At 37.2% G+C, this 16,519-nt stretch overlaps 1 protein-coding gene across 1 annotated transcript in view; it reads right to left on the reverse strand.

Annotated features, from left to right (window-relative positions):
- gucy1b1 (guanylate cyclase 1 soluble subunit beta 1) overlaps positions 1 to 16,519 on the reverse strand; it is a 55,163-nt gene that overhangs the window by 35,207 nt on the left and 3,437 nt on the right. The window contains exons 5-9 of the mRNA XM_039694136.2: positions 15,632 to 15,829; positions 5,951 to 6,181; positions 5,721 to 5,837; positions 5,384 to 5,517; positions 486 to 683 (exon numbers count right to left, since the gene is read on the reverse strand). Coding sequence (XP_039550070.2) covers positions 486 to 683; positions 5,384 to 5,517; positions 5,721 to 5,837; positions 5,951 to 6,181; positions 15,632 to 15,829 — 878 coding nt within the window. The remainder of the gene's footprint in view (positions 1 to 485; positions 684 to 5,383; positions 5,518 to 5,720; positions 5,838 to 5,950; positions 6,182 to 15,631; positions 15,830 to 16,519) is intronic.

A 16,519-nucleotide genomic window follows, 5' to 3' on the forward strand; every position in this document is an offset into this window, starting at 1 on the left:
ACCAGGCTAGACGCACTCACTCTGCAGCCCCCAAGGCAGAATCATGCTCCTTGTGAATGGGATGATCCCCATCCCCAGGCTACTCAAAAGTCTTTGCAAAATGGTTAGTATTGTGGTTAGTGACCGATTCTCTGTTGCCTCTCCAGCTCATTAGTCTGGATATTCTTGGAATTCTTCCTTTGCATGCTCCCTTCAGAGAATTCAAATCTGATGATGTGTAATGCAGGCACTCTTTTGCACTCTCGGGTGCTCCATGTGACATTATCAGACTGCTGTCAGCCAATAAGACTGCTGTGAATTAACCCATGCATCGGACGCCTTTCAGGTTCCGTGGGACACATCCAAATAGTGTCAGCAACTGACACAGAATCTCATTCCCTTCTCAGGGAACCTGGGTTTGACACGTTAACCAAAGACGGTATCCCATCTTTACATTATTTTTGGCCACTACTGTATTTAAATATTAAAATCTGTCAAAGACTGACCTGTCTGTCTTCTTCTTCTCATCCTCCAGGGCTCGGAGAGTGTGCTGCAGACGATCAGTCAGGATCTCCAGCTCCTGGGTCAACTTGTACTCCTCACGAAACTGCTCCCCCAGTAACACAAGGTCACGGGTGGCGTCATGAAGAGGAATGTCACTCAGGTACAGACCTCTCCTTGTAAGGTCATCCAGATTCATTACACTGAAATATACACAAATGACAAAGCACGGGATTAAGCCCATAAATTAGCAAAACGTCAAGAAACAAAATGTTATTCTCCAAAAAAACTGTCTTCAAAAAAAGTATATCAATCTAACTCAAATACTGTAAAACCCAATATAACAGTCCCGTCAGAAAGTATTTAAACTATATGCCTCATTATATGTTATCAAAACTGGATTATTGTAGTTTAAAGAAAAACTGCAAACGATTCAACCTAAAACAGTGGGAAGGACACAGATGCTTGCCAGTGAAAGAGTGTCTGAACCAAATGACCTGTTCAACTGTAAATGGACTACCTCACATTCACCCATTCATACACTCATGGTGGTGTCAGCCATGCAAGGCACCATCCAGCTCGTCGGGAGCAGCTGGAGAAGTGTTGCTCATGGACACCTCAACACTTCAGGTGGAACCAGGGATTAAACCACCAACCTTCCGGTTTGTAGACAACCTACATGAACCACTGAGCCACTGCCACCAACTGTAAGTGGACTGAACTCATCTAAAAATCGCATCTGGTAGGATTTGGCTTAAAAGTAGCCTACAGAATAACTGGAATGTAAACACGTTGTAGATACTGGCTCAACGTCTGCTATACATTGTTGACCATTAGTGTTTTTATTTAGGAAGCAATAGACTGTACTTCACTTCATTATAAATAAAGCAGAAGAGAAGTTTGTGAAATTTCCAAAAAGTACCAATAAATTACGTAACTGATACTTTAGTATTTTAGCATTTTGTATTTAACATGGTATCTGTAGTTTCTATAATCCCAAAATGGGTCAATTTTTGGGAAAATCAATTTTGGCCCCACCCACTGGCATTAGTGAGATGAGGAAGAGAGAGAGAAGAACACAGGGTCACTCACTGGACTAAAATAACATTACCTTCCAAAGGATCGTAATGCTAGGAATGTGGATATTTATTTAACAGTGTGAATGTCTCAGTTGAGCATTATTTATTCGTATTCGGTACATTTCACTGGATTCTTGGGTAAATCAGTCAGCAAACTCAGTGCAGGCTTTGCAGGCTTTTACGATATGGACTTGACAGTATTGTATTGCCACAACATGTAAGTAAACCTGTTCATTCTAATGCCTCATCTGTGACCAGTGATTTCTGATGTACTGATTCATGTAGCTACAGTCAGATGTTCTTTATCCCGTCAGTAAATTAAACCAGTGACTAAATTGTCAACTTCACATTGTTTCTCTTAGTAGGGTGTAAATAACACCCTAATAAGATTATGTTATTTAAACTGACTGAATTGTTATTTAGACTGATTTAATTATATTGACGGCGATGAAAGAACACTCTGTTTACAATAGCTGTAGCTGTCAATCAAACAGCGCACATAGAGGAGCTGTCAATCAAACAGTGTTTATCAGTGACTGAGTTCTGGACTGGCGCCAAAACTCCCATAATAATCAACAAATTTCTTATTTACATTGTGTTTGCACTGTTCGTTATGATGAAAGCATTCGTTAGAGTGCAGAAATCGAGTTGCAATGACGAGATCGCTGCATACATGTCTGTGATCGATCGGCTATGCTCATCACTGCAACCCTTAATGCCACAATCTAAATATAATGTCATAGATCTAATTGTAGTGCTATGATCACTTTTCATGAGTAGTTAACATTGAGAGCTGTAAAAACATTTTCAAGAGAGTTCCCCATGTAATAGCTATTTCATATACAAAGCTGTTAACCAATCACAGCAGTGGGAGTTTACACTATAGGCTCTCAACAGAGCTATCAAATCAGACAAATATCAGACTAGGAAAATGCCTTAGTAAAAATCATAATAACATTATAAGTGCACCACAGGAAACAATATGAAACAATAAAACAATGCAGTTCATGACCCCTTTTAATCATATTCTTACTATTTATGTGCATTTTAAAGATTCTCTTAGCGATCCTGGGTGACGTCACTTCTTGACGTTTGAACTATTGTCAAACAAATTGGAGGCTAGCTAGACCCTCCCTCCTCCGCATCTCGTCTCTGGAAGCCCTTCTGCCGGCAGAGTTCTCGCCATCTTTCGAATGCTTTACCGATGTAAATTCGGTACTTTGCGCATTCTTTATCCTTTTCCCTCTTCTTTGTAAGTTGATCATCGAAACGTCGTCTCTTTGGTCGTGTGTCGGCCATTACTCAAAAACTTCCCTCTTGATGCTTCTCTCTCCTTTACATACCCCCTTCATGTGCACGCACACTAACCCCCTAGACCCACCCTCAAATAGTTCTTGCCAGTGATTGGCTGGAACACTGTTTGTTATGTTTCGTGGTGCGGGTAAGCCAAGTTTGTTTTTGTTGCCGTTTTGTTGCCGAGACCACATTTTTTTACAGTGTGTTCACGGGACAGGCAGCTAGCGGATAGTGAGGAGATGTTTGCTGTATGTGACAAAAAATATTTTGGCCTGACATCACTTAGAGCACCTTTAAGTAAAGTGGGACTGTAATTGTGTGTGTAATTAGAAATTAGAAATGAGGTAAAATTCCTACAAAAATCTAATTCCTATTGATTTTTGATTGATTCCTATCCCTATAACTCTCTCATTTTCCCCAGGACAAGACAAATCCGCTATTTACCTTTTCACTTCCTCCTACAATGACGCAAAAATTGTCATTTTACGTCATTGTAGGAGGAAGTGTAAGCCCGCCCATAGGGTGTTGGACGTAATGCGCAAACAGACCTATCACAGATCAGTGCCAGTGCGTTTGATTTCACCGGCAAAGACGTTTTGAAAATATGGACGAAGGTACTGAATACACAGACGGATGGATTATGGATAGGGTTGGGTACTGAAACGGGGTGCCAATAGGGAACCGGTTCCGACGAAAACGGTAATAACCAGGCGGTTACCAGAATGTCGGTGCCTGAGTCTCTGTGTCATGAGGCACACACATGCGAAGTTTCTCGCTCTCTCCCTCTCCCTTGTGCGCACACTATACGGCTACACAGCACAGTCTGATCTGCCTCGCATGCGCGTTCTTGCTCACTCTCTCTAGATTACAGGAGATTTTAACTAATTTGCGGGCATCAGGGAGCCATTATCAATATGCAGGAGACTCCTGGAATGTCTGATAGCGAGGGGATTAATGAAGATGCCGAAGACAAAATGCTGCAAGGTTTGGCTGCATTTCACATTTAAAATTATTTTACATTATATTTTACCGATTGTCCGAAGCCCAAATAGAATTACGCCAATCCATTGACTGATGGCGTTGGCACCGCCGTGATGCTCTTACGTATATTAGCGCGCATTATCTGATTTCATTGTGCGAAATGATTTCCAGGCGGTAGCATACAGTGGAGCTCAACTCTAGTCTACATTGATGGGCAGAGTAGTGGGAGCGGCCTGCGGAGCTGAGCATTGAAATGCACTATGTGGATTGTTGTCTACAATCCACACACACTAAAAAGTCATTTTCTGCCTTTTATTGCCCAAGAAGGATCCAAATTAGAAATGTATGATACAATTCTGCTACATATATGACCCACTTTCAATACATATTCATGTCTCCACCTGTGGAATTACCCTTTAAAGGTGCCATATGGAATAGTTGAGGTAAAAATATCCAAAAAATGAGCTACACACATCATTGAGCTACAATGAGAAGAAATAAGTGCAATGATGTCACTAAAAAACTGGCAAGTTATAGTGCTACCGAGATATAACCTAAATTAGCATGCTAAATTATTAGCCCTGGCCCGGCAGGTGTCGTAATACCAGTTTCGGCCATGGGAGGCGGTATGCGGGCGGGCAACGTTACCACCAGCCAAACTGCAGTAACACGAGTAAGTCGCGCTCGCGCCGGCTTGTGTGTACTTGAACCTGATGTCATGTCGTGATGTCTTGTGGAAATACAGCCCGCTACTAAATTTCAGTTCAGGGATGAGTTAAATAAATGATTGGTCGATATTATGCATGAGGAATAGATTTTGGTAAGTTGTAACATATCTTTCAACAGTGTTCGTGTTCTTTTACCATTAGCTAGTAGAGATGATCGGTTCACGTGCGCTAGGGATCTGTCGTCTAACATTTACAAGCGCCAAAACTGCATTTATTGTTTGAATTGCGTAATAAAATGAACAGAATCTGAGAGCTGAGATCGGTCTCTGTGTCCTTTTCTGTGCATGACAAAATGGATGTGGCGTGAGAGTGAGTGAAAAGTTGTGTGTCTCACGGTGAATTTGTGAGAGTTGGCAGCTCTGAAAGACGCTAGCTTGGTCCACATCAGGGAATGCTGTCTGTCAAATTAATTCAAACTAATGATAAAAATGTAACATGAACAAAACGAATACCATAAACTAAAAATGCCTGGGCTTTAATTTTCCCATATCGTCGAAATGCACCGGCTTGTCTATGAGACGGCCTTTACAATTTAGTATTGAGATGTTGTTCATTTAGTCTCTAATCTCTGAAAATCTCCAAATGATCCACGTGAAACTGCGGTCTTCCAACCTTTTACTATTAGTTTTACTGATTAATATGCTCGAGGGAGACCCGCTCGCCCGTGTTGTTTGAAGAGGTATTTTTCTGGAGGTATACTGACCCCATCTGGTATGGAATATGGTGTATGATTTATTTTTTTATCCCAGAGGGCACCTTTAATGACCATGGGAAAATGGGTTCAGAATTGAAAACCACTGGTTTAAGCTTTCCATCTACCTTGGTGAGCACAGGAAAAGAATGTTCTCAGTCTCAGGAAGTGAAATCATCTGGCCCTTCAGTCTGAGACAGCTGATCTCTGTTCCTGTGAGTTCATCTTCACTCTCAGCAGTCTCTACGTTCAGCAGGCCCTCCTACGTGAAACAAACCTAAACTTGTATTTAACAAATTTAAATGTTCATATTTCTTACAACATGCATTGTAATCCTTGTATTTGCATGATTGTGTGACATGTACAATAGAACTGATAAACCGAAAATATTAACCACATTTTTGTTAATGATTGTTGGTGGTTTTTATATCAGACTATACGTAATGTGTTTTGAGGCAGACAGACCTTACTCCGCAGCACAAAGACAGTGTTGATGTGAGACAGGATGCCATGGAAACTAAAGTCTATGTGCGGCCGCACCAGAGAGAACACTGAGGACAGGTTACAGACGCCAGGCTGCAGCTGGAAGATGACACACATAACTTAACATGTTACTCCATTACACTTTAAATATACTTTCTAAATCTTTTCTTTTATATTTCTAAAATAAACTATATTTTTTTGAGTAGACAGACCTGTGGCAGAACTCTAAAGATGGCATTTCCACACTGTGAAAGCATGAGATCCTTGTCAAACATCAAGTGGAATGGGAAAGCCTTGCAGAAGGTGTATGGACTAATCCTTGTCTCTTGAGTCCCATTCTCCTCAAAACCATCCAAGTCTTCATAAAATGCCTCTTCCTCTGAGTCCTTCTCCTCAATCAAGAACTTAATGTGATCACATTCTTCACTCTTGTGCTGAATAACCTGGTACACCCCCACAAATAACAGATTTAGAGTCTCATTCGGAGAATACATTTCCAAACATTAAACATGGTATGAAGGTAACAGAAAGGAAATACTTGTATGGACTGATACAGGGATATTATAGTTAACTAAAACTATAAAAATCATTACTTGAACTAAAATAAACATTTGATTAAATGAAATAAAATATGTATGTGTATGAAATGTGCTATTTAAATAAACTTGCTTTGCCTTGCCTAATAGTAACAAAAACTATAATAGTATATCAATGATAATAAAAGACTGGGCTAATATATCCGCAAAGTTGATTAATTAGCATTAATAGGGCCTATTAGCATTTCCGCTTTGTTAATAAAAGTGCTACACAAGAGCTCCAATTGTCTATTAAAAATGTTGAGTATATAATGTATAATAACTGTAAAATAAGTCATTTTGCAATTTTTTGTGCATCTTGGACGAATTAATTCGGGGTGGAGGGTTCATTACCTGAGATATTTAGTAATGTATGTTTTAGTTTGAAGTTTTGCCACTGCTGTTAATGTTTCTCGAGGAAACATTACACTAGTAAAATACATAGTGACTCAGGGAAATCAAAGAAGGATGGACAAAATTCTACATGTACTGAGCGTGTTCTAGTGTGAGTCAATCAGAGTACAACTTAGGATGAAAGCACTTAAGTAACTTATTGGGATTAGTATGCTAGCTGGAGCCATTTACATCCAGTCTTTGTGCTTAGCTAGGCTAGCGGTGGGTGCGTCAGACAGAGTTAAAGTACGGAGATGAAAAAGGTATGTATGGACTTATCTAACGCTGGGGGATACAGCGAATAAGCTAAAGTCCAAAAAAAGTTGGTGTGTTCTTTTAACCTCAAAGTGCCATAAAGGAAAAAAGTTACTAAGTGGTGTCTCCCCAAAATCCCTTTGCTTAATGGTGGGTGGAAGGCAGCTATGCTCACCATGTAAACCTTAAGCATGGAGGGGGATAGATCAACTGAAAAACGTTCCAGAACGAACTTCAGCACTGAAGTCACTGGGCAGTTAAAGGATTAGTTCACTTTTGAAAAAACTTTTGCTGATAATTTACTCACCCCCATGTCATCCAAGATGTCCATTACTTTCTTTCCTCAGTCGAAAAGAAATTAAGGTTTTTGATGAAAACATTCCAGGATTTTTCTCCATATAATGGACTTCAATGGGAACCGGATGGTTCAAGGTCCAAAAGACAGTTAATAACTGTTTCAGATGCAGCTTCAAATGTCTTTAAACGATATCAGACGATGAATAAGGGTCGTATCATGCGAAACGATCGCTTATTTCAAAACTTATTCCAAAAATGTAACTTTTCTAAGGACAAATGCTAGCCTTGCTCTATTCTGTGAGGCGCGTTTGCAACGTCACGTATTACGTAATTACGTTCAAAAGGTCACGGGCGACGTAACCGAAAGTACAGAGTCAGTGTTTACAAGTTGAACGCATAGGTTGAACGTGCAAACTAGCTCAAACACCGTTTACAAAAAAAGGAATTAAAAGGAAAAACAACGATGTCGGACGATTTTGATTCTGTACTTCCGGCTACGTCACCCGTGACCTTTTGAACGTAAGTACGTAATACGTGACGTTACAAACTCGCCTCACAGAATATAGCAAGGCTAGCATTTGTCCTTAGAAAAGTTACATTTTTGGAATAAGTTTTGAAATAACCAATCGTTTCGCATGATAAGACCCTTATTCATCGTCTGGTGTCGTTTAAAGACATTTGAAGCTGCATCTGAAACTGTTATTAACACTATCTTTTGGACCTTAAATCATCCGGTTCCCATTGAAGTCCATTATATGGAGAAAAATCCTGGAATGTTTTCATCAAAAACCTAAATTTCTTTTCGACTGAGGAAAGAAAGACATGGACATCTTGGATGACATGGGGGTGAGTAAATTACCAGCAAAAGTTTTTTCAAAAGTGAACTAATCCTTTAACTGGGTCCAACGGGTTTACTTTTCTCTGCATAAAGTGAATACTCTACACTAAAGGGGACCTATTATGCCCCTTTTTACTACTGTAGACTTAAAACAAGTCGCTGATGTCCCTAGAATGTGTCTGTGAAGTTCCAGCTAAAAATACCCCACAGATCATTTATTATAGCATGTCCAATTTGAGCAAAAACAAAAACACTCTATTTTCGTCTGTGTACCTTTAAATTCAAATGACCTGCTGCTCCCTGCCCCATTTCCGGAAGACAGAATTTGATGAAATTTCTGTTTTGGTGAAGGATAGAAATATAGACGTATGTGTCCTTTAGATCCATCAGGACAAACCAGTCCTCGGACCTGATTTAAGTCACTATGAGCTGAATCGTGAGCATCTTAAACATGTATGTCCTCAGTGTGTGGTTCAGTTGATGCAGATTTAAAATGGGACGCAACCGCTTATCCTTATTTGGAACTATGAAGTACTGGCTGTAAAACCCGGAGTCCCTCTAGGTAAAAAAGTTTTTAATATGAAATTGAAATTATGAAATTATGTTTCAAAAATGAATGTCTTATCATTAAGAGCTTTCAAGGAAAATAAGTTATGACTGTCTTTGAACATTGTATATATATGCCCTGTTTTAATTCATACTGTAAAAAAAAACAATAAAATATAAATGAAAAAAAAAAGAACTGGAATAGTTGCAGACGTGCTTAAGATGTAATCACGCCGAGCCGTTCCCCATAGCGTCATCAGACACAGCATGGAGTTCCCTCGAAAGGTAACCAAAGTCCTTTTCAAGGAATGTTTACATTAGTTAATATTAGTTAACGACTTTAGTTCAAGTCAAGTCAAGTCAAATATATTTATATAGCGATTTTCACAATACAGATTGTATCAAAGCTGCTTCACAGTATCAATCAAGACAACATAACAGTGTTTGTTTATTCATGAAAAGACAATCAAGTTTGGTAGAGCTGATCAATGGTATGATGGGTCATTTAATTTGAATATCCCCAACTGAGCAAGCCAAAGGCAACAGTGGCAAGGAACCGAAAAACTCCATCAAGTGACCCGATGGTGTCCTAAAACTCCATCAGATGACCCAATGGAGAAAAAAAAAAAACCTTGGGAGAACCCAGGCTCAGTCGGGGGCCAGTTCTCCTCTGGCGTTTATGAACTAGAGGCCAAATTTACAGTAACTGTAAGATGAAAAACTTATATGAATGCCAGGCTAAATAAATGCGTCTTTAGTCTAGTTTTAAACTGAGAGCGAGTCTGAGCAACGAACAATATCTGGAAGGCTATTCCAGAGCTTCGGAGCTAAATGTGAAAATGCTCTCCCTCCTTTGGTGGATCTGGTTATCCTAGGAATGACCAGAAGCCTCGAATTTAGTGATCTTAAAGAGCGCGATGGATTGTAGGGCGATATGAAGATCTGTTAAATAGACTGGAGCTAAACTATTTAGAGCTTTATAAGTCAAAATCAATACCTTGTAATTAATACGGAACTTTATAGGTAACCAATGAAGTGATGATAGATTCGGTGTTATATGATCATATTTTCTTGATCTAGTAAGAACTCTAGCGGCTGCATTTTGGACTAACTGTAGCTTGTTTATTGAGGATGCAGGACAACCGGCTAATAAAGCATTACAGTAATCTAGTCTCGAGGTCATGAATGCATGAACTAACTTTTAGGGATGCACAATATATCGGCCAGCATATCGGTATCGGCCGATATATGTTCATTTTTAATGTTATCGCTATCGGCCTGGTGAGAAATATATTAAAGCCGATAAATAATGTATTATTCCCTTCAGCTGAGACACTTGTTGAGAACTGTTTATGTTTTTGAATTTCTTGAAATATGATTGAAATCTCTTAAAAAAAATTAAAATCTGGTTCGGGACAACATGTGCAACGCAAATGTGTCATATCGACTAGAGCCAGACCGATATATCGGCAGGCCGATTATCGGCCGATATTAGGCATTTTCTAAAATATCGGTATCGGCAGTTATAATGGCCGATAAATGAATATTTCAAAAATAAAATAAAACTGACGAATCACGCTTCAACCATGTCATGAGTGTTGTCAAAAAGTGCAGGTAAAGGGGTAAGCAAGCTGACATTGTAATTATAAGGTAGCTTATAACTATAAGGCAATGTAGGGACTAATTATTCATTTATTTATCAGAACTTGTTCCTCTGTTCTGTTGTGACACTCGAAACAAGTTTCTTTTTTAAAATGAATATATAACTCATAAATAACTACAAATAACTAATGTTAGGGAAATCTGTTAATATTTTGTTGCGCGTTTCTGAAATAAAAAAAATAATAATATCGGCCGATATATCGGAATATCGGATTTTAAAACCAACAAATATTTGTATCGGTATCGGCCTTCAAAATTCTTTATCGGTCTGGCTCTAATATCGACTATACAACACTATAATGAGAACATCATTATAATTGTGCGCTTGGGACATGGATTTAATTGTGAGACTTTTGTTTTTGTAATCAGACTCTCAAAATTAGATAAAAAATTGGATTTAAGTTTATCGGCCGATATATCGGTTATCGGCTTTCAAATATAAACAATTATTGGTTATCGGTATCGGCCAAAATTTTTATATCGGTGCATCCCTACTAACTTTTCTGCATCAGAGACAGATAGCATGTTACGTAGCTTAGAAATGTTTCTAAGGTGGAAAAGGCTGTTTTTTGTAACATATGAAATATGCTTTTCAAAAGACAGGTTGCAGTCTAATATAACACTCAGGTCTTTTACTGTAGCGGATAAAGTAACAGGGCATACTAATATGTTAAAGTCATGCTGCAAAAGGTTTTGTGGACGGTTTTTAGAACCGATAAGTATTACCTCTGTCTTGTCTGGATTTAATAAAAGAAAATTACGCGTAATCCAATCTTTTATATCTTTAACACAATCTGTCAATTTGGATAATTTAGCGTATTCATCTGGCCGTGATGAAATATATATTTGAGTGTCATCAGCATAACAATGGAAACTAATTCCATGTTTGCTTATAATATTACCAAGTGGCAGCATATATATTGAGAATAATAGAGGGCCTAACACAGATCCCTGCGGCACTCCATAGTTTGCCGAAGTTATGATCGATTTTTCTCCATTTAAGCAGATGAAATGGTAGCGGTCAGATAAGTATGACCTGAACCAGCGTAATGCTTGTCCTTGAACACCAGTGTAGTTCTGTAGTCGATCTAAGAGTATTGTGTGATCTATAGTAACGAACGCAGCGGTAAGATCAAGTAAAACTAGTATTGAGATACAGCCTTGGTCCGAAGCTAGAAGTAGATAATTTGTGATTCTAACAAGCGTAGTTTCAGTGCTATGATGTGGCCTAAATCCAGACTGAATTTTTTCAAAGATGTCGTTTTCTTGCAAGAAAGAGCCCAGTTGAGCGGACACAACATTTTCTAATATTTTTGACATAAATGGAAGATTTGAGATGGGTCTGTAATTTGCTAGGTTATGTGGATCTAATTGCGGTTTCTTAATAAGAGGTTTTATAACTGCCAGCTTGAACGTTCTTGGAACATGACCTAAAAATAAAGATGAGTTAATAATATTAAGAAGAGGCTCTTCCACGATAGGTAACACTTCTTTCAATAGTTTAGTTGGTATAGGATCTAATAAACATGGTGTTGTTTTAGATGAAGTGATAAGTTTATTTAACTCATTTTGTTCTATGGTTTTAAAGCATTGTAATTGTTCTTGTGGGGTGATAATTGCGGCTGAATTATAAGGCTCCAGCAAAGACTAAGCGTTTACGTTTGTGATTCTGTGGCTTTCAATTTTCTCGGTGAAGAAGTTCATGAAATCATTACTACTAAACTGTAACGGGATATTTTGTTCAGGTGTCGTCTGTTTATTTGTTAGTCAAGCCACGGTGTTAAATAAAAACCTTGGATTATTTTGGTTATTTTCTATTAGTTTGCTGAGGTGCTCAGCCCTGGCCATTTTAAAAGAGCCTTTTTATAATGTGACATACTGTCTTTCCACGCGATTCTAAAGACTTCTAAATTAGTTTTTTTCCATTTACGTATTATTGTACCATGGTGCTATACTTTTTTCTCTGACCTTTTTTAATCTAATGGGTGCAACAATATCCAATTTTCTAGAGAGAATGGAGGTCATAGTGCTAGTTAGTTCATCTAGTTCATCTGTTTGTTTGGGTCCAGGCAGCAGCTGAGTCAGATCAGATAAGCTATTTGAGAAATTATCTATGTTGGACAGAAGAATCTGGTCGATAACGTGGCGCAGGCAGCATGACATATTACTGCAGTACTTAATATGCAAGTTAGTTAACACAAACCAACAATGAACAATACTTCTACAGCATTTATTAATCTTAGTCAATGGTAATTTTAACATTTACTAATACATTTTAATAATCCAAAGATGTGTTTGCTAAGTTAATGCATTGTGACCAGGAACAGGAACAAACAATGAACAATTGGATTTTTACAAACAAACATCAAGAAAGTTTAATAAATACTTTCAAAATATTTTACTCATTATTCATTCATGTTGGCTAATGCATTAATTAATTTTAACAAATGAGACCTTATTGTAAGGTGTTACTAAATATTTAGTTTCAAAAGTATTAAAAAAGCTTTACAGCTCAATAAATGAAGTTAAATAGCTTCATAAAATAAGAATAATATTAATTGCATTACATTATATTTGCTTTTAAATCCTTCAAAAATTAGCACCATTTTAATGCCTTAAATGTAACCTTGATTTACCCATTTAAAGAAAATGAAGGATTAGTCCAAATGACTTTGTGGTAATCAGCATTGTGCCACAAATGTTGTTGATTGAGATTAATTTGTATTGAACGCAGAATATTTCTTTTAACAGAGAGAATTGGTCTCTCGTGATTCCAAAAAAAATATTTTTAAGTGCTAAAAGCCCAGGGTTAGTGAACTCATTCCTGTCTTCAGTCTTTGCATAGCGTTTAGACTAGCAAAAAGAAAGTTACAGCTTCAAGTGTGTCTGAGTGTTTAATAAAGGAGAATGTTTAGTGCATTGAGTATGAGTCAAATGCAAAAATAACTTTTGGAATTTTTCACGTAATGAATACACTCATTGCAGTGTATCACTGTTTTCTTTTTAGAAATATCGCTGAAAATGGCTCTAAAAGCATTTTATTGTAGACATCATATCAGCTTGGGCTGAATACAGAGAAGCTGTTGTTTTTTTCTCTCTCAGCTTGAAGTTGAGCCCATTTCACTGACGTCAAGTCGCTGTCTATTTGCCCTCCCGTCACCATGACGACAATGGCTAACATTTTTTTTCAACAAGTCAGGTGTTGCATTTCGAGGGTCTGTCGATTGGACTCCCTCATTTCACACTAAGCCCAGATGGAGAGAGAAGGACGGAAAGAGCAGTCTGCCGTCTGGGCAATGATTAGCTCTTATTGGGAATGGGGTTTATTTCAAAATAAGGCAGAGAGTGAAGCACGGTGACAAAGGATAAAGTTCATCATTATGTATCGATGAGCCTCTCTGTGAGAATGAGACTAATTAATCTATTACCATTAATGTATAATCAGACCTGTCTTTTGATTAGGGGTACACTCAAAAAAATGATGTGTTGGCTTTACTTAACTTTTTCATGTAAACAGGTTCCACCGGTTCCACATAACTTTGTTTTGTTAAACAAACATAATTTGTTCATGTAACTTCAACATCATGGAAGTCATTTTAAGCCATCCAATCAAACTCTGAGCTGAGTGTTAAAGTTAATGAGACAATTAAGTGAATAACTGAGTGATGATTGAGCATTATTGAAGACACCTGATGTTAACAAGCAGAATCACTGAAGGAGAAAATCACAAATTGTAAGTCACCGTTATGGAGATCAGTGTTTGCTTTAGTTGGGCTCTTGACCCCTATATTATTAACTTAAGATTATGTTCGGCTGTACATGAGTTATAACAGCCAGGTGATCACATAGAAAAGGTGGAACTGGGGATTGAATCACCAAACTTCTGGTTTGTAGTCAAACTGCATGAACCACTGTTAAATTTACCTTATGGATCATACCAGCACTGCTCTTGCAGAACATACAATTTTAGCCTTTTCAATGAAATTCAAATGATCAAATCAATAAACAAAAAAAATTTCTGGGTGCCACCAATCAAAATTCATTCATGGCTCCCATCATGCATTGCTGCATGAATAAATAATGAGCTTAAGACACCTAAAGCAGAATCACAAGGAAAAAAAATCTAAAATTTTAAGCCACCGTTATGGAGATCAGTGTTTGCTTTAGTTGGGCTCTTCACCCTTATATTATCAATTTTATATTTTAAATTACTGTTGCATCTGAGTAATACCTGTCGGATGAACAAAGATAAACAATTATAAAATGATGTTGGACATATAATGACATTCATCATTTGAAATTTATGTCTGTAATTTATTCTGTTGGTTAGTGTACAACTGAAATTCTGCATAAATATCCAGAATGTTCTCAAAAGATGTTTTTTTTAAAAAAAAAAATTTCTTTAAGGCACACACAGACCTCAAGATTTAGTCAATGCTTCTCAACAACGGTGACTAGTAGAATATTCAATTAGGAAAAGTAAATTACATAGACAATTCAGATCATAATTTATTCAAACCGCAATGCATGATGGGAGACATTAATGAGTTGTGATTGGTGGCAAGAAGGACTATTAATGTCACCACGATTGAGATAGACAGGCTGATTATTGATATCTTTTTCTACATAAATATTAAAGTGATTTGATCAGAATAGTTTTATTAAATATTTTCTGTTATAAGAAAATACAGATATGTTGTATAATCACTAAACTGTTGCTAGCAAGTTAATCCTAACCATCAGAATTATGAATTTTTGGAGTTTACAGATCACAGCATGATTATGTCAAAACATAACCAACACTATCGGATCACAGTTTTCATTGTTCATTTGCCTGTTATAAATCGATAACAGCAGCCAAACAAAGTTTAAAGTAAAAGTGTAAGGGTCAAGAGCCCAACTAAAGCAGACACTGATCTCCATAACGGTGACTTACAATTTGTGATTTTCTCCTTCAGTGATTCTGCTTGTTAACATCAGGTGTCTTCAATAATGCTCAATCATCACTCAGTTATTCACTTAATTGTCTCATTAACTTTAACACTCAGCTCAGAGTTTGATTGGATGGCTTAAAATGACTTCCATGATGTTGAAGTTACATGAACAAATTATGTTTGTTTAACAAAACAAAGTTATGTGGAACCGGTGGAACCTGTTTACATGAAAAAGTTAAGTAAAGCCAACACATCATTTTTTTGAGTGTATAAGAACTGATCACAGGACCATCTTTGCAACCAATCTGAATCTGCAAGGCTAAAGACAAATCAAGGAACAAAGCAAAATCTATATGAGGGGATAATCAATGGAGAGGCACAGAACAAGCAGACCTTCATCTCAATCTCAGTTCCATGAATCTGCTGTGCAACCGTCTTGATGATGCCTATGACGATGTCCTGAAGACCTTCTCTCTCAGAGTAATAGTGTAGAATAAGATTGTTCCCTTTCTCTGCATCAGTGCAGCGGAAGGATGGCGCGCGCATGCCAGGGTAGATGGTGCCCAGATGGTCATGCAATGCGTCCAGATTCTGAAGGAGAGAACAAGATGATCTTAATGTGGAGATGCAAAGAGCAGATTTTTTGCTAAGCTGGAATAAGTAAATGCAAGGAAAAGGGGTGTACTAATTTACATGCAACTCAATATTTAAAGTAGTGAAATCCTAGTCATTTACTGTAAAAAAAAAAAAATGAGAATCTAAATTAGGCTGGCAGCATCACACTCAAACACAAATTTACAACTAATGAGAAATTCACACCATATGATAAACTGCAGTAATGAGTTTAAATGAATATTTAAATATAGAAATCTAAATATAGAAATATATTATTATATGTATTCTAAATATATAAATAATAAATAATGATACAAAAAAATTAATTTAAAAATTACATTACATTTTTTTTTAACTAAGCTGCTGAAAAACAGCTATGCTGCTGAAAATGAGTGTCTCTATTTTCTAAGAAACTCATTAACACCACTAGCTACAGTGAAGTCAAACTTTTCTCTCATTTTTAATTTTCACATTTACAATGGACAGCATAGAATTTCTCACAAAATAAACCAAATAAATTACATTCTTTGAAAAACACGATCTGTAATTCATATTATTACTACACAAATTGGTAGTGAAAGGACATTGAGGATTATTTCAAATGTATCGCTGATGATGTTATTGTCAATTCTGACACAAAACATACAATTTCTATTGTTCAATCTA

The sequence above is a fragment of the Pimephales promelas genome, chromosome 6, assembly GCF_988280905.1.
Source record: "Pimephales promelas chromosome 6, fPimPro1.hap1.1, whole genome shotgun sequence".
Taxonomy (NCBI): domain Eukaryota; kingdom Metazoa; phylum Chordata; class Actinopteri; order Cypriniformes; family Leuciscidae; genus Pimephales; species Pimephales promelas.